At 41.3% G+C, this 27,346-nt stretch overlaps 1 protein-coding gene across 5 annotated transcripts in view; it reads right to left on the bottom strand.

Moving 5' to 3' along the window:
• Positions 1-27,346, bottom strand: part of itsn1 (intersectin 1) — an 82,708-nt gene that overhangs the window by 24,556 nt on the left and 30,806 nt on the right. For 2 of the 5 annotated variants that reach the window (XM_002939344.5, XM_004912130.4), the window contains exons 5-23: positions 23,990-24,168; positions 22,822-22,995; positions 17,112-17,205; positions 15,707-15,807; positions 14,835-14,898; positions 14,162-14,299; positions 13,067-13,179; positions 12,661-12,923; positions 11,941-12,090; positions 10,548-10,688; positions 9,676-9,763; positions 7,983-8,122; positions 7,017-7,144; positions 6,505-6,719; positions 5,774-5,892; positions 4,299-4,537; positions 3,160-3,319; positions 2,631-2,836; positions 1,002-1,084 (exon numbers count right to left, since the gene is read on the bottom strand). In XM_002939344.5, coding sequence (XP_002939390.1) covers positions 1,002-1,084; positions 2,631-2,836; positions 3,160-3,319; positions 4,299-4,537; positions 5,774-5,892; positions 6,505-6,719; positions 7,017-7,144; positions 7,983-8,122; positions 9,676-9,763; positions 10,548-10,688; positions 11,941-12,090; positions 12,661-12,923; positions 13,067-13,179; positions 14,162-14,299; positions 14,835-14,898; positions 15,707-15,807; positions 17,112-17,205; positions 22,822-22,995; positions 23,990-24,168 — 2,795 coding nt within the window. The remainder of the gene's footprint in view (positions 1-1,001; positions 1,085-2,630; positions 2,837-3,159; positions 3,320-4,298; positions 4,538-5,773; positions 5,893-6,504; positions 6,720-7,016; positions 7,145-7,982; positions 8,123-9,675; positions 9,764-10,547; positions 10,689-11,940; positions 12,091-12,660; positions 12,924-13,066; positions 13,180-14,161; positions 14,300-14,834; positions 14,899-15,706; positions 15,808-17,111; positions 17,206-22,821; positions 22,996-23,989; positions 24,169-27,346) is intronic. The other 3 variants (XM_004912127.4, XM_004912128.4, XM_004912129.4) reach the window with 3 other exon arrangements.

The following is a 27,346-nucleotide window of genomic DNA, read 5'->3' as shown; positions in this document are numbered from 1 at the left end:
GCCATGTTTGGTACTTGAGCAGTATAAAATTAAACTATACATTTTCCTCCTTTCACCGTTTGTTGTGACTGCTTTATTAATAGAAGTCCATTATGTATAAGGTTTATACATCAGTGTACTGGTGAGCTAAAGATCTACCTCACAAGGTTTCAACATGGAGTAGCTCTGAGCAATGTGAATAGCTGGTGGGAAACGTACAGTAGCCCAAAGCTACCTCTCAACAAAACTTTAGGCTACTTTGTAGTGCGTAAGTTCTGCCAACAGTGATTCACATTAGCGCCAGTGGAAGGAAGCTAGAGATGTCTTGTTACCCACAGTAGTGCAGATCTACCATTGGCCTTTGCTCTAAGGCATACAGAAACAGACTTTTTTTGTGTTTTTTAGAATTATTTTTAGTTGCTCAGCAGTCAGAACTTTTAACAGCCCTCTGTGTGCAGGGTACCTATTATGTTTATAATCCTGCAGGGGTGTACTATGAAGCCGATTCCAGGTCAAATTATACAGCTGTGAGGGGGCAGTATCTCTGAAACATATTGTAGACAAAAGAATAAGTACAACATTGTAGATTTTAGTTCTGGCAGCTCATCAGGTTTGGTAGATTAAATTACCGGGTTACATAGCATAGTCAAGTGGGGGAAAAGTTCCAGGTTGGGGGTTAGAAAGTGCATGTGAGTGCGAGGCTCTTTAGTTGCCATTCAGGTTGCACGTACTAAGAACAATTTGGCTGAATACCCTGATGGTATAAAAGCCCTTCAAATATAATGTATTATTTCTGTTGTGTGTTTACTTCTACAACATCTGACAGCAAATATGTATTTGAGAACATTCTACTGACCGCTGGTTCTAGCCAAGCTGAAAACAATAGGCAGTGCAAGGCCAAAGTATGCCCCTCTGAGACAATATCATTTATAGGTATATACATCAAATATCACTACAGCGTATTCAAGGCACTGCTGTATTCTACTGAGACAGGTGTGTGTTCTAGAGATATAAGTCCTTACCTTCTCCTTGCATGGCAGGTTTAAATGCTGGTGAAGAGACTCTTTTTAAACTAGCAGGGCTTTCTGAAGATGTGGAATCGATGCTGAAGCAACAGAAAAATCGGGATCACAAACAAGTGGAGAAAAGTCATAGTAAAACTTGCACTGGACAATGAGGAGACTTACAGGAATGAATGTAAAACATGGCATAAAGCAAACTTAACATAAAAATGGCTATTTACTATAAAATTACAAAGGGTTAAATTACTCTAGCAACCAGGCAGTGCTTCCAATGAGAAACTAGAATTTGAATAGGAGTGGGTCTGAAAAGAAAGAGGAGACTGCTGGGGTCAGTGACCCTTTTATAAGCTAAAGAAAGTCTGAAGAGGAAAGCAAGTAATAAAAAAAATGAAGACCAATTGAAAAGTTGAAAAGAACTGGTCCCTTTAAAGTTAACTTAAAAAGTAAACCAACCCTTTAATATCTATATTTTGTTATTTCTTGCACAAAGGCCTAAGATGCTGCAAAGATCCAGTAATAGGACTTACAGAATGATCTAAATATTGTTTTTCTAGACCAGGGTTGTCCAACTATTTCCATATAGTGGGCTAGTAACTGACTAGACTACATGTTCAAGAACAAGGCTAAAGGTGGCCATACACGTTAAAGGGGTTGTTAACCTTTAAATTAACTTTTAGTATGATGGAGAGTGCTGTTCTGAGGCAATTTGCTCTTAGTCTTCATTTATTATTATATTGTTTTTGAATGATTTCGCTTTCCATTCAGCAGCTCTCCAGTTTGGAATTTCAGCAGCTATCTGGTTGCTAGGGTCCAATATAACCTAGCAACCAGGCAGTGGTTAGAAAGAGACATGGGAATATCAGTAGCAGAGGGCATAAATAAAAAAGATAAGTAATAAAAAGTAAAAATAAGAATAAAATTGAAGAATTGCGGAGCAATAGTTTTTTTGGCTGAAAGCTGGAAAAAGTCAGAAGATGTAGGCAAATAAGTAAAAAAAAAAAACTGTAAAAAAAATGAAGACCAATTGAAAAGTTTCTAAGAACAGGGCATTCTCTAACACACTAGAAGTTAACCTGAAGATGAAACACCTTAAGATCTGCTAGTTTGGTAAGCAGGGTCGGACTGGGCTGTGAAGGGCCCACCGGGGCTCCCATCCCAGGGGCCCTTCAGATGCACTCATCCGGGTGCGTCCTCAAATCTCCCCCCCCTGTAGGGGCCCCCTTAATCCCCCTTGCAGGGCCCCCACCCGACGTCCTCCCCCGAGCGCAGAAATTTGACTCGTCAGGGGTGGAGCGTTCGGGAGGGGGAGCGCCTGCAAGGGTCGGGTCTGGGCCGCTGGGGCCCACTAGGGCCGGGGCCCACTAGAGCCGGGGCCCACTGGGATTTTTCCCGGTGTCCCGGCGGCCCAGTCCGACCCTGTTGGTAAGGTTGTGGCTCTTCTCCTGATATGCCCAACTAAGGTGCCCGTGTATGGCCACCTTTAAGCAAAAAAAAGATGGATAACATCTAAAGGGTCAGAGCAGCTGTTGAGGCATTATGCGGCACCGAGTCAGTCGGCCCTACTCTAGTCCTTAAGTAGTATAAAGAAAAAAGTCCTCTGCTTATAGTTTCATGTAGTATAAATCTTACCTTGTAGATTTCCTTAGTGGCCCGGATATAAGTTTTACGTAGGATTTGGGAAACCAGCCCTTTTGACCTTGAACTTCCCCAAACCACCACATATCCTGCTGCTCTAGAACCGTGATGATGTCATTTTTGTTAAAATTAAGGTGGTTGTCCTTTTTTGCTCTCCAAGGATACAAGGCTTGTGCCTGAAGCCCTTCTACTTTTTCACCCTGGGGGAGATATTAGGTAGAGAACATATATAAATAATACACAAGGACCTGGAATGATCAAATATCATCCCAAAACACCTTGCCATATTCAATGGATTCTACATATTAAATTAATTCTGAGATATAGAGAAAATCTTGACTCCCAACCATTATAACAAAAGCTGCTTGATACCACAGGTACATGTGGCCCCGCACAAGTTTAAAATGTGTGCACAAAATAATTGAGCATATAGCCGAGAAGGAACTAGAGGGCACATTGTACACAGCTACATTTTTTCTTATTTGTGATGGAAAAGAAAAGAAAAACTGTATCATTCTCGTACCTGACCAAGTACAGGAGATGGAGATGATCCAGTAACCGTTGCTGGGGTAAAAGCAGAGCGCTGCCTGTGCTGTCCGGCACTAGGAACAGTCAGAGATGGTTGAGCTCCCCATGTATCCCAGTTATCCGTCTCTGCTTTATCAGTGTTATTGGTTGGCCACCTAAAACAAAAGGGAAAGTAAGAACAAAGCAAAGTACCAACTGATCCATTAAAGTAAATCAATTCTGTTTCCCTATAAAGGCGGTGATACAATGTGAAAGGCCCGACTGCCACATCTGTCTTTCCACAATCTTCATTATGCCCATAGAGGAGAGGCTTAACATAATTTGTGCCCAATAGAACCGTTACACCAAAAAATTGAAAATGTATCAAAGCAATTTGAATGTAAGATACATTTGCCCAGTACTGGTAAAAGTTGTGCGTTTGCTTTAGAAACGTTACTATATATAGGTATATAGTAGTACAGCTGCTGTGTAGCTATTCAAATTGAAATAGGGCTACATGACACAGGTTGCATAGCAGAAAACAGATACGCTCTGAAAACACCATTGTATTCCACAGAGCTTTACCGTTATCTGCTATGTAACCTGTGATTTTCTTCTTTTTCCTTATTTATATAAACTATAGTAGTCTTTTTTGAAGCAAACACACAACTTTTACCAGTGCAGGGAAACAGTACATTTTATTTTAATTACATTAAAACACTTACATTTTTTGGTGTTATAGGTTTCTTTAACAGGATAACGACTAATGAGAGCAGCAGATGGAATCCCCCTAATTCTGTTTATATGCTGAGCAGAGCGATAACAGAAAGCTGTCTAGCATACGTATTTCTCTATAATATAATACAATTCTAGAGAAAGAAATGAGGGTTATTTGCAAGTACTGGTTACATACTCGCCCTTCTGCTGCAGAACCCCCCCTTAGGAACTAGAGAGTTTTTGAACAAGCAGAATATCCAAGGCTATTGTGATACTAATATCTACAGTTAGTATTACTGGTTGTATATATATAGTTTATGTATGTGAGTGTATAGATTGGTAAGTATAGGTTGTGTGCTGGGTTTACTCGGATGGGTTGAACTTGATGGACAATGGTCTTTTTTCAACCCTATGTAACTATGTAACATGGATACTTACGTGGAGCTGAAGTCTGCCCAGTTGTTGGAATTTGCAGAGTTATCTGTAAAAGCTGCAGGTGTGGGAGTGGAAGGTGCCAAATGGACAGTGGGTTTGGCCGTAGTGTCTGCTGCCTGTTTAGTTGTGCTTGGGAATTCACCCTCGGGCATTCTCTCTGCATAGTTGGCAGGAAACCAGCCAGTTTTTCCCTTCAGTTCACCTCCCAGCCATCCAGGCTCTCCGGTTTGGCTCTCATCCACCTGTAAATATCCATTGCAAAGCAAGTGAAGCACAAAACACTTAGAAAGAACAAATGGCTCTTAATGGGGGCAACAAACAAAGAAAATGGCAACTGTATGACACACAAGACTTCTGTGTTTTAGGGCCTCTAAACACACAGCTGTTCATTTTGCAATTAATAACCTAGACCAGTGCTGTCCAACTGGCGGCCCCCCTCTGTGTGGCCCCCCACCTGTCTGGCTGCTTTGATGGTTTACCCTTGTATAAGCTTTAAATGGTATCAGTACTGAGATTAACTGCCCCCCTGCATGGTTCTCACCTCAGATTCAGGCTGTAACCCCTCTGTATTGTTTAATCATGTAATCCCCTGTGTTGTTCACACCTAAGGTGTGTAATTATGTACTGGGGGTTGCTGTGCTATCCACAGGGGAGGAGAAGTCATATGGATTTTAGGGTGTGTCTTAATATGACATAATTTAATTCTTTCACATATGAATGATGGTTGATATCCCTGCAGTGAGGACCAAGTATTTGGGTTTTTGCTGCACTACCACCATTGTGATAAAATGGGTGTGGGTTGAAGTGGGTGTGGTTTAAAAGGGGGAAGTGGCTTCCATTAGCGGCCCTCCACCATGTATGCGCGAGAAATTCTGGCCCTCGGCACCGCAGAAGTTGGACAGCACTGACCTAGACTATTAATGGTACCTTACAAAAGAGCTCCTTAAAGAAAAATCATGGGGGGCTGCCAGTTAAGGCCCCACTGAGCTGTAGGGCCCACATTTGCAAAGTATATAACATATAAGCTTTGCCAGCCCATTAACCGCCTACTGCCCCAAATAACCTCTTAGTATGTTTTGTACTGTAAAGGAAACTGGAACACATAGAGGATACAAACTGGAACACAAGGGAACATAATATATAAGGTTTGGGCTCCTGAGTTTCATTCCAACTGTGCTTCCCATGCAACTGTTTTCCATCAAACCTTAATGACTCATCTGTGGCACCATATTCCACTACATATTTTTCATGTTGCTGGTTAGTGTTTCCTGGTTGACTTTTTTTATTCATTTCCCTCTGTATTGCTCCCTATACTATATTCTTTTAATCCCATTACATTTCACGTACTCTTACGTGGAGATGTAGTTCACCAGCTGGAAGGCCCTGTCTTTATGTTGTGCTCACTGGCCCACTGTCAGGCATGATGATGGATGGGTTATTTTAACTAGCTTTTAGAGAAAATATTTACTATGACTTACCATAATAATGTCCCCAGGCTGAATAGTGATTTCATCATGACTTCGAGCATCAAAAGGGTAGAGTGCCCGGTAATACACAACCTTAACATCACCCTGGTTGAATGTTAGCGGTGCTTTCTCTGAGAAAAAAATCACAGGAGCAGCTTCTACATTAATATATATGTCCCAAAGAAGCTGTGTTTTACACATAAAATCATGTTGGTGTATATATAAGGGTGTGCTTCGTGAAGGCTCAATTGCCAATTGCTACATTTTCTAGATTTCTAATATGCATTTTCTGACAAATGAAGCAAAGGGAGTGTTGAAAACAAACAATGGAGGTTAAAACGTTTAATTATGAATACAGAAGAAAGCCATAAGAGGTTTCCCAATGTTGAGCTCCAGCAGAGGCTGAGGTGGGCAGCATAAGGGCCAGCTAGAGTGAGATTTGGAGTGAATGCCAGTTTGGTTCACAGATAAACCTGGAAACCCAGACTGAAGGACAATTTAGATTTGGGGTTAAGAACATTCTTGGTACCCTAGGCATTGTGGGAACTGTGGCTCAGTGGCTAATATACCAATATTTTTATTTATGTAACCGTATTATGTGGAACCTGGCCAAATGATCTCAATTGGGGCTAGAACTATTATTAAAAAAACACTGCCATAAGGGCTTCATCTTTCATTTTTACCACAGAATGCAGCAGACTATGCTCAGAATGAAAGAAATCAGCTCAACTACAAACACCAACCTGTATTCATCCAGGGGACATGCCCTCCTAGCTTTCCTGGCTCCGGTGGTAGGTGGAACAGTTTGTTGGGCTTCTCTTGGATCTCTGGTTTCTTTTCTTCCTCACATTGTTGAGCGGATTCTTCCCTTTTCTGCTTCTCCTCATCTTGGAATTTGTAACGTTCCTCTTCCTGCTTCACACGATCCTGCCAAAGCTTATCCTGCTCTAGCATCCGCCTGCCAATAGGGAAAGAGTATATTGACATGCTTATAACGCTTATGTATAGGAAAGTTTACTCCATGCAATTAGGATCTCTGCTGGTGCTTTCCAATCTCTGTCAGTGTAACCAACATGGAGACAAGCAATAAGAAAGCTTCCTTTCTATGAAAAATATTGCTACAAATGCATTAATACAAAATAAACAGAATAAACAGACATAGATCATGGGAAAATCTGAACACAGAGTAAATACACCCCCTATTTAAGGTGACATTTTCCTAAGCTGCTAGGAAAAGGCCACTGGTAGGAAGCACCTTTTGTCCTCCTCTTTCATCTTGTCCAGCTCACTGGTTTTCCGTTCCAGCTCTTTCTGCTTGATCTTCTCGGCTTCAAAGTCCTTCTGTTTCTGGAGCTGTTGTCTGTTGTACAATTCTCTCAGTTCCTAGAAGGAGAGAGGGAACATCCAGCATTACAGGAGCCAGGCAAATAATCTCTTATCACTACAATTTTAACATTCCTGGCTCATCTTTGCCCAAAATCACTAAAAAGGTTTGAGGAAAGCAGCTTCAACAATGCAAAATAATCCCAGAAAGCTATTTGTGATGGTGTCAATAGTCAGGTCACACTGTTGTGTGGGTTGCAATTAAGTTGCACTATAGCAGTAAATCTGCATTTGTCAATTTAGTCTCTCATCACTATTATCAATTGGATTATGTGGTGCAGAGGACGGAGTGCCAATGAGACCATTTACAGGACAGTAAGATATCTGCTTTCAGTGTATAACTCTGGTATAAAGGTACGGCCTGTCACATGTAGGGTACGGCCCATGCCAGAGAATACAGCCTGAGTTTCTTAGAAGGTTTTTACCTTTTCATGTTAGGCCAAGTTTTCCTATCAGTCTAGCAATATGTAATGCATCATGTCAGCACAACAATGCTGTGAGTGAACAACCAGAACACTGAGTGCTTTGCACTAAATGGGCCCTTTGTATAGGGCCAGTCTGAGTGAATGAGACAGTAACGAGACAACAATTAAGCTGAGAAACTGAGCAGATTACATTCACCCTGTGTAACAGTTGCAATAGCAGGCACTACTAACAGACATATATAGAAGCTGTGCAGGAAGCTACATTTTTATTAATATACTTGTAATTACCAAGATGGAAACCAGTGCACATGTAGGGGAGCATTAACAAGAACCTACTTGTGCGCAGAACGCAGACACTGCTTTTTTTTGTTGTTTCTTGACGTGTCAAAGAACATGATGGATGATATAAATACCTTTAATTGGTTATTAAACACATCGATTTCCTGGAGCTTAGCTCGTGTTTCTTTTTCTACTTCATCCAACTGGTCTCGGAGCTGCTGGCGGCCCATCTCCTTGGCTTCCAATGCCCTTTTTAGTGTCAGCAAGGAATCTCCTGTTAAGGGAATGGGCAGGACAGCTAAGAATCAAAAGAACAAGACTGCAGGCTGTTGGGTCCTACACAAGGTGAATATGCGCACAATCAAGCCAATGGGGTGCTTGGTTCCAATTCATTTTTTAAGGAAAGCAGGAACTGTCATGAGATAATTCACAAAACAGTCAATTGTGTAGCTATTTGTGTAGTCAATTGTGTAGGTATTTATTTAGTGTCAACACATCACGACATAGTTTGAAATATACTCAAAAATTGTCTGCAGTGCTAAATTTGCATTCACGTGCTACCTAGTGGCTAGAATAGCACCCAGCAGAAGAATAGGGGAGCTGCCTTATATGTCCTAGAGATTAAAAACGAATAGCCGAGACATAGTTGCCTCAAAAAACTCAATGCTGTGCAACATGTTTCTGCAAGCACAGGATTATGCATAAAGAACTAAGATGGCTGCCTACCCACTATTATAAAAGATAATATTAAAAAAAAAACATTTGTATGAAAACAAATGTTTAAAGGAGAAGGAAAGGCTAATAAAGAGTTAATCTCAAGCTGCAGGCATACCTTCAGTTCCCTCAATAGTGCCCTTAAGTCTCCCCATATTTCTCCTGTTCAGATGATCAGAAGCCAAACAGAAAGAAAAAACGCTGAGCTGTGTAAAGAGAGTTCCCATAATGCCTCACTCCTGCACAGACACCCAGACCAAGTGAACATGCTCAGTTAGTAAGACTAAGGGGCACATTTACTAATCCATGAATCCAAAACCCGAATGGGGAAAAAATCGGATTGGAAACGAAAATTTTGCGACTTTTTCGGCGCCGTCACGACTTTATCGCATTTTGCATGACTTTTTCATTGCTGTCGCGATTTTTTCGTATTGAGCAATTGTAAACGGCGGAAAAACCAATCCGATTTTTTCACGAGAGCAATGAAAAAGTCGCGGAAAATATACGATAAAGTCGTAACGGCGACTAAAAAATCGCGGGACATACAAAAAAGTCGCAATGGTGACTAAAAAGTCGCAAAAAATACCGATAATTACGAAAAAACGCGTTCGGATGCTTTCAGTCCGTTCGTGGATTAGTAAATCTGCCCCTATGAGTCAGCTTCCCGCTGATTGGCTCAGATCCACATTCCTAAGGGGGGGGGAGTGAGTTCTTAGCATTCTTGAAGGAGGGGGAGCAGGAGAGCTGCATGTCTCTGGCACAGAAAAACAGACAACAAATCTTTTAACAGAGAACTCAGTGCAGCGTTTCTGTGAGTGCTTATGGCTGTATTTACATAGACCTTTCTGATAAAGCTTATTGAGGTTTTACCTTTCCTTCTCCTTTAAATTGTAGAATGATTTACAGTGTAATAAAAGTATAAAAAAAAAACACCGTAGAAATCATGACAGTGTCCCTTTAAAAGTGTTTGTATGCCTTTAAATGCAGGTTACATACAGGTTTGAGGTCTGGAGGCACCACCAGAGTAAAACAAGTGTTTGATGTCTGTTTCTGCACTGTAAGCCAAAGCATTCCGCATTACATGGAAAGCCCAGCACATATGGATTTACTTACTGTGCAAACTGTTTTGTTGAACCTGCTTTAATTGATCGTTAAGGGACTGTTTCTCAGGAATCAGTTTTCCAAGCAGCTGCTGAGATTCCTGAAGGACAGAAAGACAGCTATTATATATCTAAGGTGCACAGAGCTCGCTGACATGAGAAATCCTATAACAATTATATAGTTATGGCACAGTCGGCAGTATTCACCTTTTTGGCCTATATTTGATATCTCAATCTGGAGAATTAAGGGAAACTACACCGTCCGAACCAAAATTTGTTGAAGAGCCCCACACAACACAGAAACCCCTAATATCCCTATTACGGCAATCTGTTCCTTCATATATGCTGAAATACAGCTGCAAAACAGTTCTTCTCTTTCTGCATCATTTGAAATCCTGGCAGGGGAGAAGGGACTAAAACATTGATGTTACACATTGTAACAACTTCTCCACAGCTTACAGACAGCATTGCAAAGTTGCTTGGAATGAAGTTTTCTTTCAAAAAGCTTAAGTTTTGTTTGGGTGGCGTTCCCCTTTGGGTATATGGGTATTACAGGGGAAAATACATATTAGTATAAACAAAACAACATTTTGGTGGCAGCCCTGTCCTGATTTAAAGTGTGCCAAATGCAGAATTGTGTTTGGGAACTTTTTGCAGGATTCAGATTTGTTCGGCAAACAGAAAGTGAACCCTAGCGATTTTCTAGACAACTCAATGCACCTGTTTTCGTTCACAGAAGTAGATTTTCAATTTGCAAATTAGGATACAGATACATTTAGTATTTACCCAAACCCTTACTTGGCCAAATCCAAAAATGACGGATTTCCTAGCCTTTACCAAAAAAAAATATTCTGCACCCCTGTACTCAAAATAGGAGTTGCTTACCTGAAGCTGCTGCTGTAAATGCGTGATCTCTGCGATCCTAAGCTCCCTGGATTTGTTAGTGCTTTCTATTTCGTGCCGTTGAGTAGTGAGGCGACAGCGGATATCCTGAAGTTTCCCTTCCAGCTGGTGCTTTTTATCATTCTTTAAAAGAGAAATAAAAACATCTTTGTCTATTAGTAAGTGAAACCAGAAAACAACAAAATATTAATATATTTAATTTTATATATGGTCACTCAAGACTCTAGGATGGAAAGAAGGAAGAATAATATTTTATAATTGTGTGTTTGTATGTATTATATATATATACACACACATATACACATATACACATACACACATTATATATATTACAAGTATGGGACCAGTTATCCAGAATGCTGGGGACCTGGGGTTCTCTGGATAAGGGAACTTTCCATAATTTTGAGCTCCATACCCCAATTCTACTAGAAAATCGTTTAACCATTAAATAAACCCAATATAACTGTTTTGATACCAATAAGGGGTAATTATATCTTAGTTGGGATCAAGTACAAGTACTGTTTTATTATTACAGAGAAAAGGGAATCATTTAACCATGAAATAAACCCAATAGGGCTGTTCTGCCCCAATAAGGGGTAATTATACCTTAGTTAGGATCAAGTACGAGGTACTGTTTTATTATTACAGAGAGAAGGGAATCATTTAACCATTAAATAAACCTAATAGGGCTGTTCTGCCCCCAATAAGGGGTAATTATATCTTAGTTGGGATCAAGTACGAGGTACTGTTTTATTATTACAGAGAAAGGAAATAGTTTTTAAAAATTTGAATTATTTGGAGTCTGTGGGAGATGGCCTTCCTGTAAGTCGAAGCTTTTTGGATAACAGGTTTCCGGATCATAAATCCCATACCTGTACAAATCAGAGGCTGGCACTGTTCTCTTGCAGCCCTATAGGAACATACTGGCTGCAGGGCAAAGCTGGTAAGAGGTGGTACTGAACCAAGACTATAGCAACTAACTTTTCAGTAAATTATATATGCAATATATGAGCAGTTGAAAGAACTATGTGTATACATTGACAAAAAAATATACCCATTTTTGGATGGAAAATATATTTTTAAGAGACTATAAAGGAGCAAGAGATGGTTTATTCCGTCCATAGATCATCCATTCTCTACTTATTTGCACGTGTCGATAAACAGGTAAAGAGAAATAGGCTGCTTGAGAAATGACGGCTTGCCTCAGTCATGCCAGTTGCAACATACTATAACAAGCACTGTAAAAACAATAAAAGCAATATCTGGATACACAGCCACACCTTTACAAAGCAACACTGTATGACTCTTCAGCAGGTACAAATGGGGACAGGCAGACGGGAGCTCAGAAATGCCTCTTAGCATGACATGTACTTACTAGAGCTTCCAGCTCAAACTCAAGAGTCTTTTTCTTTGCTTTTAAGACAACAATGTCCTCTTGCTCTCTGTTCCTTTGATTAAGGAGTTCTTGCCTCCGGTTTCGTTCCCACTCCAACTGCCTCTGCCTTTCAAGTTCTCTCTTTGCTGCCTGTCAATGATCAGAATATGAAGTCAAATTCAATACATTTATTAAGTAAATTCCCTGGCTAGAGGGGTGCTCTGACAAGCATTTGAGAGATTATGTTTACAAAATAATCATTTTATCAGTTGGCTCCAAAACAATGTTTTAATTCCTTTCTGCCCCTGAAGCCAACGAAGACCCAGGTAGGGAAATAATACACCAGGAAAGGATACATAATGACAAGTGAGCTGTGTGAAACCAGGGATGTTTTCATAAAGCCTATACACAAGGGTATGGTGCCCCAGTGAGGTTTAGAAGGCCCACAGAATTTAAGGAAACATAGTGCATTACTGCATCCCGGTCCTTAGAATGCTTTAGGGTGAAGACACATGGAGCTACTAGTAGCTGCTACTTTTTCATGGCTCCTGAACTCCAGAAAATCCCCTGCCATAGACAATACTGAGAATTGCCTCTGCTAAAACACATGTAGAGACAATTATCAGTAAATGATCAGCATTTTCTGTTTTAGTAGCTGTGCAAAGTAGCTGCTACTAGTAGTTCCATGTGTCTTCACCCTTACCCTTCAATATCAATTACCTCTCGCCTTTCTATTTCTTTCCTGCGCTCCTCTTCCCGTTGCCGCTCCAGCTCTCGTTGTTTCTCCAGCTGTTTTTCCAGCTCTTGCTGCCGCTTGCGCTCTTGATCTTGCCGCTCTCGTTCTTTTCTCTCCTGCTCTGCCCTTTCCAGCTGTGCCAGCCTCTCCTGCTCTTTGCGCTGCTGCTCTAGAAGTGCCTGTCTCCTCTTTTCTAATTCCAGGTTTCCTCGCTCAAAGTTTTCCCTTTTCTTGTCTTCAAATGTCACTGTTAAAAAGAAGGCAACAGGCCTCTCAAGTAATGCAAATACTGGGCTCTTGTGCCAAATTATCAAATAAGCCTGATTTATCCCTCCCAATTATGGCACAGCAGCAAACCACTGGCCTAGAAGTAAAACAAGTAAGAACTACCTGGAAGTCTTTTGTCTGTGTTCTGTGGCTCCTCTTCTGCTGGTTCCTCCGGTAAGCGCTGATCTACAGACACCGAGCTCATAATCGATAACCCGCTCCCCGATCGAACTCTTCTGGAGAACAGTGAAAGTTTTTATTCAGATTCAAACAACTTTAATGATTTCTTTACAATTACAAGTGGATATATGCCCCAAACTACCAACCAGCAGTCAGAACATATTAAATATATAGAGGGTCTAAATTTTTTAATTATTATAAATAATTATATTAAAAAAGTGAATGTACCCTTTATGGATTATAAAAGATCAAAAATGTTTTACTCTCCCCAAGAAATCCGCACTTATGATACATCAAGTAAGTGCTGCATCATTCTTTTTTTTTTTTTGCTCTTCCAAATCTGTGCTGGCGAATACGGATTTGCGTGCACCCCTGCATCTTCCTACTTATTTGCTTGCCTGAGTTGGCAGACATAATCAGGCCAGCTTTAGATTTTCATCATATCACTGCTGCTGATACTTAAATGATAACTATCCTTTAAAAAAAATGGACTACTCTTCTTAATATGCACTGCACATTTAACCCAGTAGAGGCAGGCAGTTAGCCCGGTTGTGATCATATAATTTGCACACTTCTACAGACGTGTTTTACAGCTCAAAGTAGCACTATGTCTGCAACAGTTGAAGTGTAAACAGTTGAAATGAGGTTAATACAGGCTCTAATCTTTAATAAAGTACAAAAGTATTTTTTCCCCAATGGACTGACAGTATAAACAGTACTGAACACACTGAACATCCAGTAACCCACATATTTAAAGTGATGGGACAAAGGCCGATATTATCGAACACATGGCATTATAGGTACTCTTTTCTTTTTAACACCCCCTAACCCCCCCCTCCCAAAATATTAATATGTGTGAAGGGGCTTCCCTGAGGTGACCTGTGTTCTACAGACCTTAAGGGCTAGATCACAATAAAACATTGATTTCATACTACAAATATCTGAACCCTTTGTACAGTCTAGAGACCATAAAAAGCACATTACACACTTAAATGACACTCCTTAAAAACATTCAGAAACCTCACAAATGTCACTTACCTAAAAGATGGGGGAATATACTCAGGAGGCAGAACTGGAGGAAGTGGCTGGCCAGACATGGCCACATCTATTAAGTGCATAGCTAAAATAAATTCTTCGGCCGTTAGTTTTCCATCTAGGTCAATGTCTGAAAGGTTCCTGAAACAAAAATGTTACATGAGTGAGTCTCACACTACAGACCCAAGTTTCTGGGGGCTGGATCACATTTGCAGAAACAAACATGATGATAGAGGATCAGGAATGAAACAAAATCTCTATTGTGAAAATGTTCTGACACAGGCCACAGAAGCTTATATCATTCCGTCATTTGCCAAACAGTATACAGTATGATTAGTTGTGGGGTAAATATCGAAGATCATGGTTTGGGGTGAAACTTTACAAGCCCACACTGACTGGGCTGATCTGCTGGGTAACTTCATTTTGCCTTTTTAGATATATGTCCAGAATGAGCTAAAATCTGGCCAATGGTCCTGCAGATAATCGTTCTGCTTATCCTAACTCAAACCCATGTGTGGCATGTGTCTTCTATAAAATGCAAAGGGAGAAATGTAAATATTGGTATAAAGAGAGAGATGTAAACACTTGAAATCTTGTCTTGAATTACATCAGACAGCCTTGCTGCTTTAAAGGGGGCAAAAAGCCCACAGACGTTGCTTGTACACATCACACTTACCATATCGTAGCTAGCTGGCTCTGCGGTAAACTTGACTGCATAAGAATAGTTCTTGCTTGAGGACCTGAAATAAAAGTTTGGTTTCAGCACATTAGGATCACTAATTTATAGCTAAGCAAACAAAATACTCAGATACTGATTTTCAACAGAGTATATGGTAATACACATACACAGATTTTTAGAAAGCTGATGTAAAAATACTGAGCACTAAATAAAAGGGGGGGACTAAAAGAAAATCATACACCGGAGTGAGCCTGTCTTTATGGGCCAATAACAAACCCACACTACCAGCAGTGTCTACGGCAGCATACCAAAACAGTGACCGGCAAGAAGCCCTCTGGCATTCTGAATATAGATAACCAGGGTGACTGTAAACTCCTCTGTGGGTCACTTCACATAATGGAAATCGATTTGACTGTGTTGTAAAAAGGTAATGAATATATTAAGGATGTGTGAGAAATAGCACACAGCTACCTCCACCTTAAGGGCAATAGTACACAGGGCATTTTGGCTGCCCACCGAGCTGGAAATCATGCAGAAGGTAAAACGCTGGCAATGGAGCCATTTGCGCACAAGAACGTTCTAATTCGAGAGTGTGCTTTTGTGTAACGTAAGGATGTTACACAAAGGCACACTCTCGTATTAGAACTTGCTTTCCTAGAGGCTCACCTTGTGACAGGATTAGCACGCTCTCTCTGAAAGCCTACAGAATGTTCCAAGTACTGAACAAAACAATCTGTAGTGAGCCTCACTGCTGCCCATAGGGTATTAAGGAGCCTTTTTCTGCATGTTACTTTGTTTATCAGCCTCCACCTTGCAGGTGAGTTTACCTTCAACTAAAATTGTCTGTGCAACATAACACAAACGTTTACCTGTTAAATGCCCACTCATGGTTTTGTCGTGGCTGTTGAACAACTGTCTGTACTTCAACCTTGAAGACTGTGGTACAGCCCATTCTGCCAGGGGTGGGGGGCTGCAGGATGAAAAATAAAAAATGTCATATACAAAACTATTCTTTTCTCTTAAAATCATTTTACTTATTGATTATTTTAATTTTAAGAAAGGTTCTTTGCAGCAGTCAGCATAACATGGCCGCTAGTATCGTGATGGACTTGCTCGAAGGAACCTGGCCACACATGGCTGAGGCTGACTCCTAAAATAAGGTAGAATATTTCTTTAAAGGAGAAGGAAAGGCAAAGTCACTTGGGGGTGCCAAAATGTTAGGCATCCCCAAGTGACAGCACCAGCCCGGGGTAGCTGCAGTGCTTCCTTCTTGCTGCTTTGCGCACGCATGCGCAGTAGAGTGAATAGTGGAACTTTAACAGAGAAGTCGGCTTTTCACTCTACTGTGCATGCATAGCTACATAGGGTTGAAAAAAGACCAGTGTCCATCAAGTTCAACCCATCCAAGTAAACCCAGCACACCTACCAATCTATACACTCACATACATAAACTATATATACAAACACTAATACTAACTGTAGATATTAGTATCACAATAGCCTTGGATATTCTGCTTGTTCAAGAACTCATCTAGGCCCCTCTTAAAAGCATTAACAGAATCTGCCATTACCCCATCTATAGGAAGGGCATTCCCCAACCTCACTGCCCTCACCATGAGGAACCCCCTACACTGCTTCAAATGGAAGCTCCGTTCCTCTAATCTAAAGGGGTGACCTTTACCAGTTTAGTTGCACGTCTCTGAACTCTCTCCAGCTCATTAATATCCTTCTTAAGGACTGGAGCCCAAAACTGCCCCCCATACTCAAGGTGAGGCCTTACCAGGGACCTATAAAGGGGCAAAATTATGTTCTCATCCCTTGAGTCAATGCCCTTTTTTATACAAGACAGCACTTTATTTGCTTTAGTAGCCACAGAATGACACTGCCTGGAATTAGACAACTTGTTATCAACAAAAACCCCCTAGATCCTTCTCCATGCGCCTGCGTGTAAGTCTTAGCGAAACGAAGGTGGAAGGAGAAAGCGCATCGCTCCAGGTACCCCGGGCTGGTGCTGTTTTCTCCTAACAGGGGCACCAGCCTGGGGTACGAGGTAAGCGATTCAAGTCACTTGGGGGTGCTTAACATTTTAGCACCCCCAAGTGACTTAGCCTTTCCTTCTCCTTTAAAAACAGATCAACTTAATAAAAGTGGGACTGGCAGTCTGCAGCATTTTTTCTTCACATATTGACAGCATAATTTATTGGCCAAAAAATACAGTTCATATCCACAAAAACGTAGCTCCCTGGAGTGACAACAGTGCAATAGGGCACTTACGTTGGGACATCAAAGGACTGAGCTTTCTGAAGTTTAGTGTTCATCTGGGAGCCGGCACCTGAGCGGCCGAATGAAGAACTCTTTGGCAACGTGGCTGCAAAAACAAACATTATTTATACAATAAGAGAGTTTGGAAATATTATTTGGGCACATTAATTTCAGCACAATGAGGGAAGGAGAGCTTGCACAGCTATGGTATTCGGTATGCCTGTAGAAGAGCATTGCTAAATACTTAAATGCCTTTCAAGAACTTGCCGAGTACAACATGGCAGGTTTTCAGTAAACATAATTAGCTATAAATGCTCAACATATATTATTTTTCAAAGGGAAGCAGATCTCCATGCTGGTGTTCTTCATGGGTAGGCGCCAGTGTCGGAATGACCTAGCAGGATACCAAGAAAACTCCCGGGGGGGCCCAGGTGTCAGTGGCCCATCTTGCTTCTAACTATTTAGCCTATTTCATGGTCATTCCCTATTTCTGTATGTTTCTGTATGGGACCATGGAAGCTTGATAGATGGATAGAGTATAGTCTGTGGAGAAAAGAGACTAGGATAATGAAGAGTTTGAGTGAAGAGAGGAGGAATTAAAGTTTTGGGAGTGGGCCCAGTGTCCAGGGTTTTCTGGTGGGCCCCTGCTATCTCAGTCCGACACTTGTAGAAGCTGCCATACTGCATGTATGTATAAAATGCCATGCACCCACTAAGGAGATAGCGCCCCCCCGCTGGCCAAACAGAAGCAATAACACTATATAGAGTCTTGCAGATGTGCTTTAGTTTGATATAGAAACTGACATTCTAAGGGCAATCTGCAATATTCTCTTTTATAGCTATTTTTTGTGGTTTCTGTATTATATATATATATATATATATATATATATTTTTTTTTTTTTTTTTTTTTTTTGGTGTATTAGGTCTAGTTGTATGTGGGTTGTGCAGGCTGCAGCCAACAAAATTACTGATCTGAAGGGTTGGCAAACAGGTTAAACAATACCCGGGGTGTTCCCTTCTGATCATGTTGACCTTGCTGCCCAGCCCCTCCTACCTGACCCGACCCACAACCCGCTGACCTCCATTAAATAGTGCTGTTGCTGCAAACCTGTAAGTAACATCATCAGAAGTGGGCACAAATAAAACACTTAAAGGGGTTGTTCACCTTTGAGTTTACTTTTAGAATGATGTAGAGAGTAATATTCCGAGACAATTTGCAATTGGTCTTCATTTTTTATTACTTGTAGTTTTTTTTTTTTAAAGTTATTTCAATAATTGTTCAGCGACTCTCCAGTTTGGAGTTATAACAGCTATCTGGTTACTAAGGGCCAAATTACCTTAGCAACCAGGGAGTGGCTTGAATGAGAGACTGGTATATGACTAGGAGAGGGCTGAATAGAAAAAAAGTTTTAAAAAGTAACAATAACAATAAAACTGTAGCCTCACAGCGCAATCGTTTTTGGCTGCCGGGGTCAGTGACCCCCATTTGAAAGCTGCAACGAGTCAGAAGAAGGCAGCAAGTAATTCAAACACTATAAGAAATAAATAATGAAAACCAGTTGAGAAGTTGCTTAGAATTGTTCATTCTATAACATACTAAAAGTTAAATTACAGGCAACCCACTCTGTGAAAGGAGTAAAATATAGATATAAGACTGCAACCCAACCCACAACCCACAGGGCCCCCACTTTTCTTGCAGGTAACCCGCTGCTGCAGGCCGCTATCATGAGGCACATCGGGCTGAGCTGGCAGGGAGTGGGTCGTAAATCAGCCAACCCAGTCATTACTACTGTGCAGGTCTGCAGTTCTGGGTGCTAGATGCAGACTCCCTAGCAACCAGGAATTTGTCCAAATGTGAGAATGAAATCTTACTAGGTGACGCCTGAACAGAAACTGCAGAAATATTAATGGTATATTAACAATAACAAAGCAGCCTCACAATGAATCTGCTTTTTGGTTGCTGCTGTCACTGACCCTAGCAACGCGGCAGCACCAGAAGCTTCACTACAGAACAAATAAAAAAAAAAAATAATGCTGAAAATATGATTAAACAGCTTCAATCTGCCATATAGTAAAACCGTAAAAGTCAAGGTAATGTATAAAGAGTTCTTAAGAGTATTTGCTCTGAGCTCACACACAGTCGTCCCAATGTATTTAGGTCTGTGTATAACATTCAGCTTTCCCACGACCCGTCATCCTGGGGTTGGGAACACTACTATGTCAATAAAATGTCCAGTCAAAACATTCCTCTACTACTGACGCTAATCCCAAGCTCAGCTGGATCTCAGGTTTCATTCCTTAATCACTCAGCCCAGGGCCGCTCACAGTAACGGGACATTTCTGATACAGTACCACGTGTGCGCCGATTGGTTATTTCACTATACTGAGCAAATGGTCCCAGGCAGTGCCAAGGGATCCCTGGAACAGCAGTGAAAAGTGTCCGTTTCCATCGTTAAAGCATTAAAGGGAAACTCCAGTATCTGAACCAAAATTTGTTGAAAAGCCCCACACACAAACACAGAAACCCCTGATATACCTATCACTGTAATCTGTTCCTTCAAAAATGTGAATAAATGCAATTTTTATATGCTGAAATCCAGCTGCAAAACAGTTCTTTTATTTCTGCATCATTTGAAATCATGGTAGGGGAGGAGGGACTAAAACACTGATGTTACAAATAGTAACAACTTCTCCAAAGCTTACCGACCGCATGCAGGAACTACATAACCCACAATGCATTGCACTGGGATGTGCCTTTCCTTATTGACATCACATGTGCAGCAGGGAATTTTGGGATTGGGAGGATGCAGGCTGCAGGCAGGCTGAGGGCAGTCGACTACTGTAACAGCCAGCCAGATCAGCAGGGGAACAGGGGGTGGGGCTTAAGCTGGCCATACCATCGGTCGCACGAAACATCGTCAGATCCGCCACACACCATTCAGGGCTGAATCGGCAGGTAAGGAGGTAGAAACAACAGGATTTCTACCTCCTTCTGCCGATTCAGCGCTGAAGGGAGATTTTGGTCAGGTGCCTTCTATGGCGCCCGATCAAAATTTTCAAACTGGTCCGATCGGCGAGTCGGCCGATATCAGCAGCTTCCTGCGATATTGGTCGACTCGCCGACATACCATACACGCACCGAATATCGTATGAAACGAGGTTTCGTACGATATTATCGGTGTGTGTATGGCCACCTTTAGGGAACTGTTCCAAACCATATTACAGATATAGGACCCGTTATCCAGAATGCTCGGGACCAAGGGTATTCCAGATAGGGGGTCTTTCTGTAATTTGGATCTCCATATCTTAAGTCTATAAAAAAAAAAAAAAACATTAATTAAACCCAATAGGATTATTTTGCATCCAATAAGGATTAATTACATATTAGTTGGGAGCAAATACAAGCTTCTGTTTTATTATTACAGAGAAAAAGAAAATCAATTTTAAAAATCTGAATTATTTGATTAAAATGGAGTCTATGGGAGACGGGCTTTCCGTAATTTGGATCTTTCTGGATAACTGATTTCTGGATAATGGATCCCATACCTGTATTACATTAAAAATCATGAAAAGGCGGCATATTTAATTGCTGTATATTGCAAAGTTGCTTGAAATTATGTTTACTTTTTAAAAAGCTCAAGTTGTGTTTGGGTGGAGTTCCCCTTTAAAAAGGTATTGTTACCTTTCATATAAAGCAAATTTACCACACATTGATGCAAATAAAACATGGAATGACATGAGCTAATCAGTCAGCCATGCCTGCTCCCTTTTACTTCATCTTGTTGGCACAACACCAAATGATATTAGTGCACATCTGAGGAGCACAATAAACAAACTGGCAGATGCCAAGCGTGTAATTAGTACAACAAACACAGCTCTGGAAACTGTTAATAAGGAGGAAATACTTCTAGTGCTGCTCAGAGCAGAATTACCCACACGGAACCAACACATAACCCAGGACTGGAGAAACTACACCATTATTACATTAACATTTATTTATAAAGCGCCAACATATTCCGCAGCGCTGTACACCAGCAAATAAATATACAATACTGGCAGGCTCGCAATGCTGCAGTGTCAGAAAAATACAGTATCCAGGGTGCAGAGAAGGTACAATAGCCATAGGCAACCTGAGATACCTTCTAAGCTGTTTAACTACAACAGTTGCCAGATTGAGCAAATAGACGTAACCGCAGGCTAAGTGGCCAGGTAATGCACCAAGAAGCTATTTACAAAGCCAGTACTGCCTATTGCAAGCTGATAGTGGCATTACATGTAGGCGGGGCACATTGCAAGCTGATAGTGGCATTACATGTAGGCGGGGCACATTGCAAGCTGATAGTGGCATTACATGTAGGCGGGGCACATTGCAAGCTGATAGTGGCATTACATGTAGGCGGGGCACATTGCAAGCTGATAGTGGCATCACATGTAGGCGGGGCACATTGCAAGCTGATAGTGGCATTACATGTAGGCGGGGCACATTGCAAGCTGATAGTGGCATTACATGTAGGCGGGGCACATTGCAAGCTGATAGTGGCATCACATGTAGGCGGGGCACATTGCAAGCTGATAGTGGCATCACATGTAGGCGGCACACATGTAGGCACACTGACAACCTTGGTACCATAAGTAGGACTAGAATATTCTCATTTACATGCACAAGGAGAGGGTCTCCCTACCTGTGATGCTTTTCTTGCTCATACAAATTATATACAAATGCTGACACAGATACAGAAGGTCGAGAGAGAGGGTCTTGGTTGTGAGTTTAAAGGAACAGTAAGGGTGAAGACACACAGAGCTACTAGTAGCAGCTACTTGTCATGGCTACAGGAACAGACAATGCTGATCATTTACTAATAATGTGTTTTAGCAGAGACAATTCTCAGTATTGTCTATGGCAGGGGATTTTCTGGGGTTTAGTAGCCGTGAAAAAGTAGCAGCAACTAGTAGCTCTGTGTGTCTTCCCCTGACACCAACAATTTAAGTGTTTAAAGGAGAAGGAAAGTCATTTTGGCATTTTACTGCCAATAGATTCACCACATTAACACCACTTTTACATTAACTTTTAGTATGTTACAGAATGGCTAATTCTAAGCAACTTTTCAATCGGTCTTCATTTTTCTTTTTTTAAAGTTTTATATGTATAATTATTTGAAATCTTCTGACTCTCTCCAGCTTTCAAATGGGAGTCACTTACCCCAACAGACAAATGCTCTATAAAGCTACAATTTTACTGTCATTGCTACTTTTTATTACTCATTTTTATATTAAGGCCCTCTCCTATTTGTATTCCAAACCGTAATTTTAATCAGTGCCTGGTTGCTGAGGTAATTTGGGCCCTAGCAACCAAATAGCTGCTGAAATTCCAAACTGGAGAGCTGCTGAATATAAAGCTGAGTAACTCAAAAACCAATAAAAAATGAAGAACAACTGCAACTAGTCTCAGAATAGCACTCTCTGCATGATGCTAAAAGTTAATCTAAAGGTGAACAACCCCTTCAAGTACCTTCTAGAAATGGCCTGAGCCTGGCATGGAGACAAACGGGAGATGCAGAAAAGTGCAGAGAAAATCATAACTATTCAGATTTTTTTCCTTTTAAACCCCTGTACTTCCCCTAAAAAACCTGTTACATAGCTGAGCTATTTCTGAGAGACAGGGGGCTGACATTATGGTGCCGGGGAAGACAGAAGCAGTCGGTTTGAGTGCTAAGCGGCGTACCAGAGTGAGCGAAAGCAGGAAGAGGCTGTATTACTGCAGGAGCTCCGTTAGCCAAGGGTGGCACTGTGGGGACAGAGGACACAAGAGGAGGAGACATTCCAACTACTGGGATGGATGGCATTGGCACAGGGGCTACAGCTGCTAGGGGAGGAATGCCACTGATTCCACTCATCCCTGAAAATACAAAAAGAGAAAACTCCTAGTACAGTTTTATATAGAAAAACAGTACAGCAGGGATAACCAGCTACACAGAGATTCCCACTTGGCTTTTGTTTGAACTACATGACTAGCTAAAAGTAAAATACACCCTCAATTTCTAAACAGTGCGGTGGCACACAGAGTGATTTCCAAATCAGCCGCTATTGCTTCAGAGTTTATGGGTGAGTTTGTCAGGCAGCGTTCCTTGGAAACAAATGCTGCACCTTCCATTTATACTTTTTATATAAAACAATCATTTCCTTTATGTACGGAACAATTAATCTTCATGCCCCCACAAATGGAAGTGCTCCAGCTTTGCCAGATGGCACATTAGAGGACACCTCTCCTTTGCACACAATACCACTTGGGTGATATATAACCAAGAGGAATCCATTTATGTCAGATATTGCATTGCCCCTATGTTGAGCAATTTCCCCATGCCAGCTGGATGCCAACACCATATCCACTACAAAAAAAAAAGTAGTGATGCATTCTGGGACTTGTAGTCACTCTACATGCTAAACAAACAAATAGTGCCGGGCCTGGTTGTTCCTCTCCCTTTTCTCAGACTTCTGCCCCCCTCCTTCTGTCTGCTAATGTTTGTGTTGCCAGTGAGTGGGTAGAATCTCAGCAGTTGTGTTCTCTTTTACTGATCTCCCACTGTGGGGGCTCTGCTTTTCTGCCTCCTCTTCTGCCAGTCCCTCTATCTGCAGCTAGCATTTATAGGTTCCTCCAGGGTTGGCTGAAGATAAGGCAGCGGCGCAGATTCCCCAAAACCTAAGGGCAGCAGCAACCAAATAATAATAATAATAATAAGTTCTATATTGTATGGGCTGCTACCATAGAAATAATTTTTGTTTTCAACCCTATCACAATGCCTTGGATAAAAGCTTAACTGCTTCATTTTTCTTTAATACCAAAATGGTTTGCCAGCTTCCCCCCAGACAGACACACATGAATGCATACTAACCAAACCCCGCAGCGGCAGCAGCGGCGGCAGCAGCGGACATGGCAACTGGTTGCTTCAACATATTGGAAGGGAGAGCAGAGGGCAGCGGGTAACCTTGTAGTTTTAGCTTGATCAATTTCATAGCTATGGAGAACTCCAGTTGGTCCATCCTCCCATCGTTGTTCATGTCAGCCAGGGCCCTGAAAGGAGATTTAGAACAATAAATAGAGTCATCGGGGGGGCTTTCATTTCAAAAGGGTCATCAATGCAAGACGATGCTTGGCTCTGACAGTAAAGTCTTTGAGATTAGCAAAATGCACAGAAAGACAGAAAGCAAGGACATCTTAAACTTGAAAAAAGCTGTCATAATAGCGTTATTGTGTATTAGTTAAACAAAGCAAGCGCTTTCTGCAGAGCAATGGGAAGGTGTAAAGGGCTTGTTCACCTTGAATTTAAACGAGACATATTGTGTAAAAAACAGGTATTGAATACAAGATTAGAGGGGTTTTAGTTAATGCTATGTCATCTAAAGGTCCCCATACACGGGCCGATTGTAGCTGCCGATATCTTTCCCTCGGACCGACTTGGCAGCTTATCGGCCCGTGTAGGGGCAGGAACGAGGGGCATGCCCGACTGATATCTGGCCTGAAATTGGCCAGATATTGATTGGGCAGGTTAAAAAATTTAGCCGGATCGGGGACCGCATCGGCTCCCGACTGCCCTATTGCCGCCATTATAATCGCTTTTTCACTAGAGCCTTTTTGAGCTAAAGGTAGGTGCAATAGGTCTTACTACTCAGTCACATTGTTTGCTGGGGGACTCTATTTTAATTGCATCACAGACTCAAAGTCATTAGACAGTGTAGGACTCACGTACAATGAGGGGCCTTGACGTGGCACGTGAGCTTACATATTTTGGCCAAAGTGTGGTACTAACACCTCATTTTTTGTAAAAATTATTTTTAAAGGCAAACTAAGCGCTGGCAAAGTTTCTTTCTCTTTGTGTATAATTAATGGCTTTTTATCGTTTATAGCAGCTGGTCAACTCCAGATTGTGGGTTAGACCGAGCGCTGGCACAATAGTGTGTTTCTAGCAGCTGGTCAACGCTACAGTGTGGGTTAGACCGAGCGCTGGCGATTTCTTTCTGAGACATTGGTATTTCATAGAATTTGCAAATTATAAATATTTTTTTAAAATGTATTTGGGGATTCCATTAATTCTATTAGCTAGCTAGGGATTCACTAAAGTTGGCCATACATACAAACTTTTCAGTATGTTTCCCTATGCCAGATCAGCCAATGTCAATAGCTGCAGATAATGTAGTGAAGAGAAATTGCATTTCCTCTTCACTATAAAGAACAAAATGTGGCCATTCTCTGCTAGGGCGGCTTGTCTCTTCTGCCTCCGAGCCAATTAATCAGATGCCAGGGATGGGCAGCACCCTTTAGCCTAGCAACCAGTCGGAGTGCTAAATCACAGTCTGGATTCACCTAATATTCTGCTCATTTGTTGAATTTCCCAGATGAGTGTATCTGTGTGATTTGGTCGCCTATGCTCCAGGCTAAACTGGACTGATTTGATCACTTGGCTCCCAAGTCAACAATCACATCATACTGTGAGACTACAGATGTGGATGTGGAGAGGACCACATCAATACGCCAACACAGTCCTTGTTAGATTGGAGTTTCTGACCTGCCCTATAGATAGCTGGCCCATTTTTACCCATAACTTAGTCAGGGAGGCCACCAGGAGGACCTATACACAAGCCAATCAGCTGCTGACTCTGGAGGCGCCAAGTCTGCAGCTTTTATTAGCCAGTGTACAGCCGCCTCCAAAGAAAAAAAAAAGAGTTTAAACAGCAAGATAAGTGAAACAATAATAATAATCTAGACTGATTATTCAGCTTTCTGGAAAGCAGCGAGAAGCTGAAAAAACAATTAGAAAACCCTGCCAAAAAACAACTAACTGTAAGTGTCTCAGAACATTATAGTCTACATCATGATTAACGATCATTTTAAGATGAACTGGAGATTTGCATGAGCATTCCTTGGCAAAAGCCGCCTGATAGCATAAGTGCCTGTTATGGGAGCCCCTGATTGGTCAGCTACCACCCATACCCTGTGCTATTGCTATTATGATTATTATACTACTACTATAGGCTTCCAGGCACAGCACCAGCACAAATTATCACTTTTACACATATTATCACTATGAAGATTATTTACACATATTATCACTATGAAGATTATTGCGGCAGTAATGAGTGCCGGGAACCATAATAATTATATACAGCACCAGATCGACCCCATGGCCTCTAGATGAACAGCACTGCCCCAAAATGAGTAAGGGGGGGCATTATTCCAGATGGAATCCACAGGAACCAGCCACTACTAAATTAAGAAAAAAAGCTGGCAAATAAGCTCACAGTTAAAACTGAAATATCAGTACCAGTAACAACAGGAGTGAACTGAAGAAAGGGAATAATCCCATCCTATGGGACCAATACTGAATTATTCATCCAGCCTGCTTCCTATTACGTTAAATCCCACATAGAGTACAATGGCTACATCATGCCAATATATTTGTTGGTGTAATACAGGTATGGGACCTGTTATCCAGAATGCTGGGGACCTGGGTTTTCCGGATAAGGGATCTTTCTGTAATTTGGATCTACATACCTTAAGTCTGCTAAAAATCTTTTTAACATTGAATAAACCCAATAGGATTGTTTTGACTCCAATAAGGATTAAGTATATCTTAGTTGGGATCAAGTACAGGTACTGTTTTATTATTACAGAGAAAAGGGAATCATTTAACCATTAAATAAACCCAATAGGGCTGTTCTGCCCCCAATAAGGGGTAATTATATCTTAGTTGGGATCAAGTACAGGTACTGTTTTATTATTACAGAGAAAAGGGAATCATTTAACCATGAAATAAACCCAATAGGGCTGTTCTGCCCCCAATAAGGGGTAATTATATCTTAGTTGGGATCAAGTACAGGTACTGTTTTATTATTACAGAGAAAAGGGAATCATTTAACCATTAAATAAACCCAATAGGGCTGTTCTGCCCCAATAAGGGGTAATTATATCTTAGTTGGGATCAAGTACAGGTACTGTTTTATTATTACAGAGAAAAGGGAATCATTTAACCATTAAATAAACCCAATAGGGCTGTTCTGCCCCCAATAAGGGGTAATTATATCTTAGTTGGGATCAAGTACAAGGTACTGTTTTATAATTACAGAAAAAAAGGAAATTTTGTAAAAACTTAGAATTATTTGCTTATAATGCATACCTCCCAACATTTGAAAAGCAGAAGGAGGGACAAAAATGTCTGCCGTGCATAGCGTGCCAAAAATGTTGTAGGCCACGC

The sequence above is a fragment of the Xenopus tropicalis genome, chromosome 2, assembly GCF_000004195.4.
Source record: "Xenopus tropicalis strain Nigerian chromosome 2, UCB_Xtro_10.0, whole genome shotgun sequence".
NCBI lineage: Eukaryota > Metazoa > Chordata > Amphibia > Anura > Pipidae > Xenopus > Xenopus tropicalis.
The sequence above is the reverse complement of the archived record's forward strand: the minus strand, read 5'-3'. Positions and strand labels throughout refer to the sequence as shown.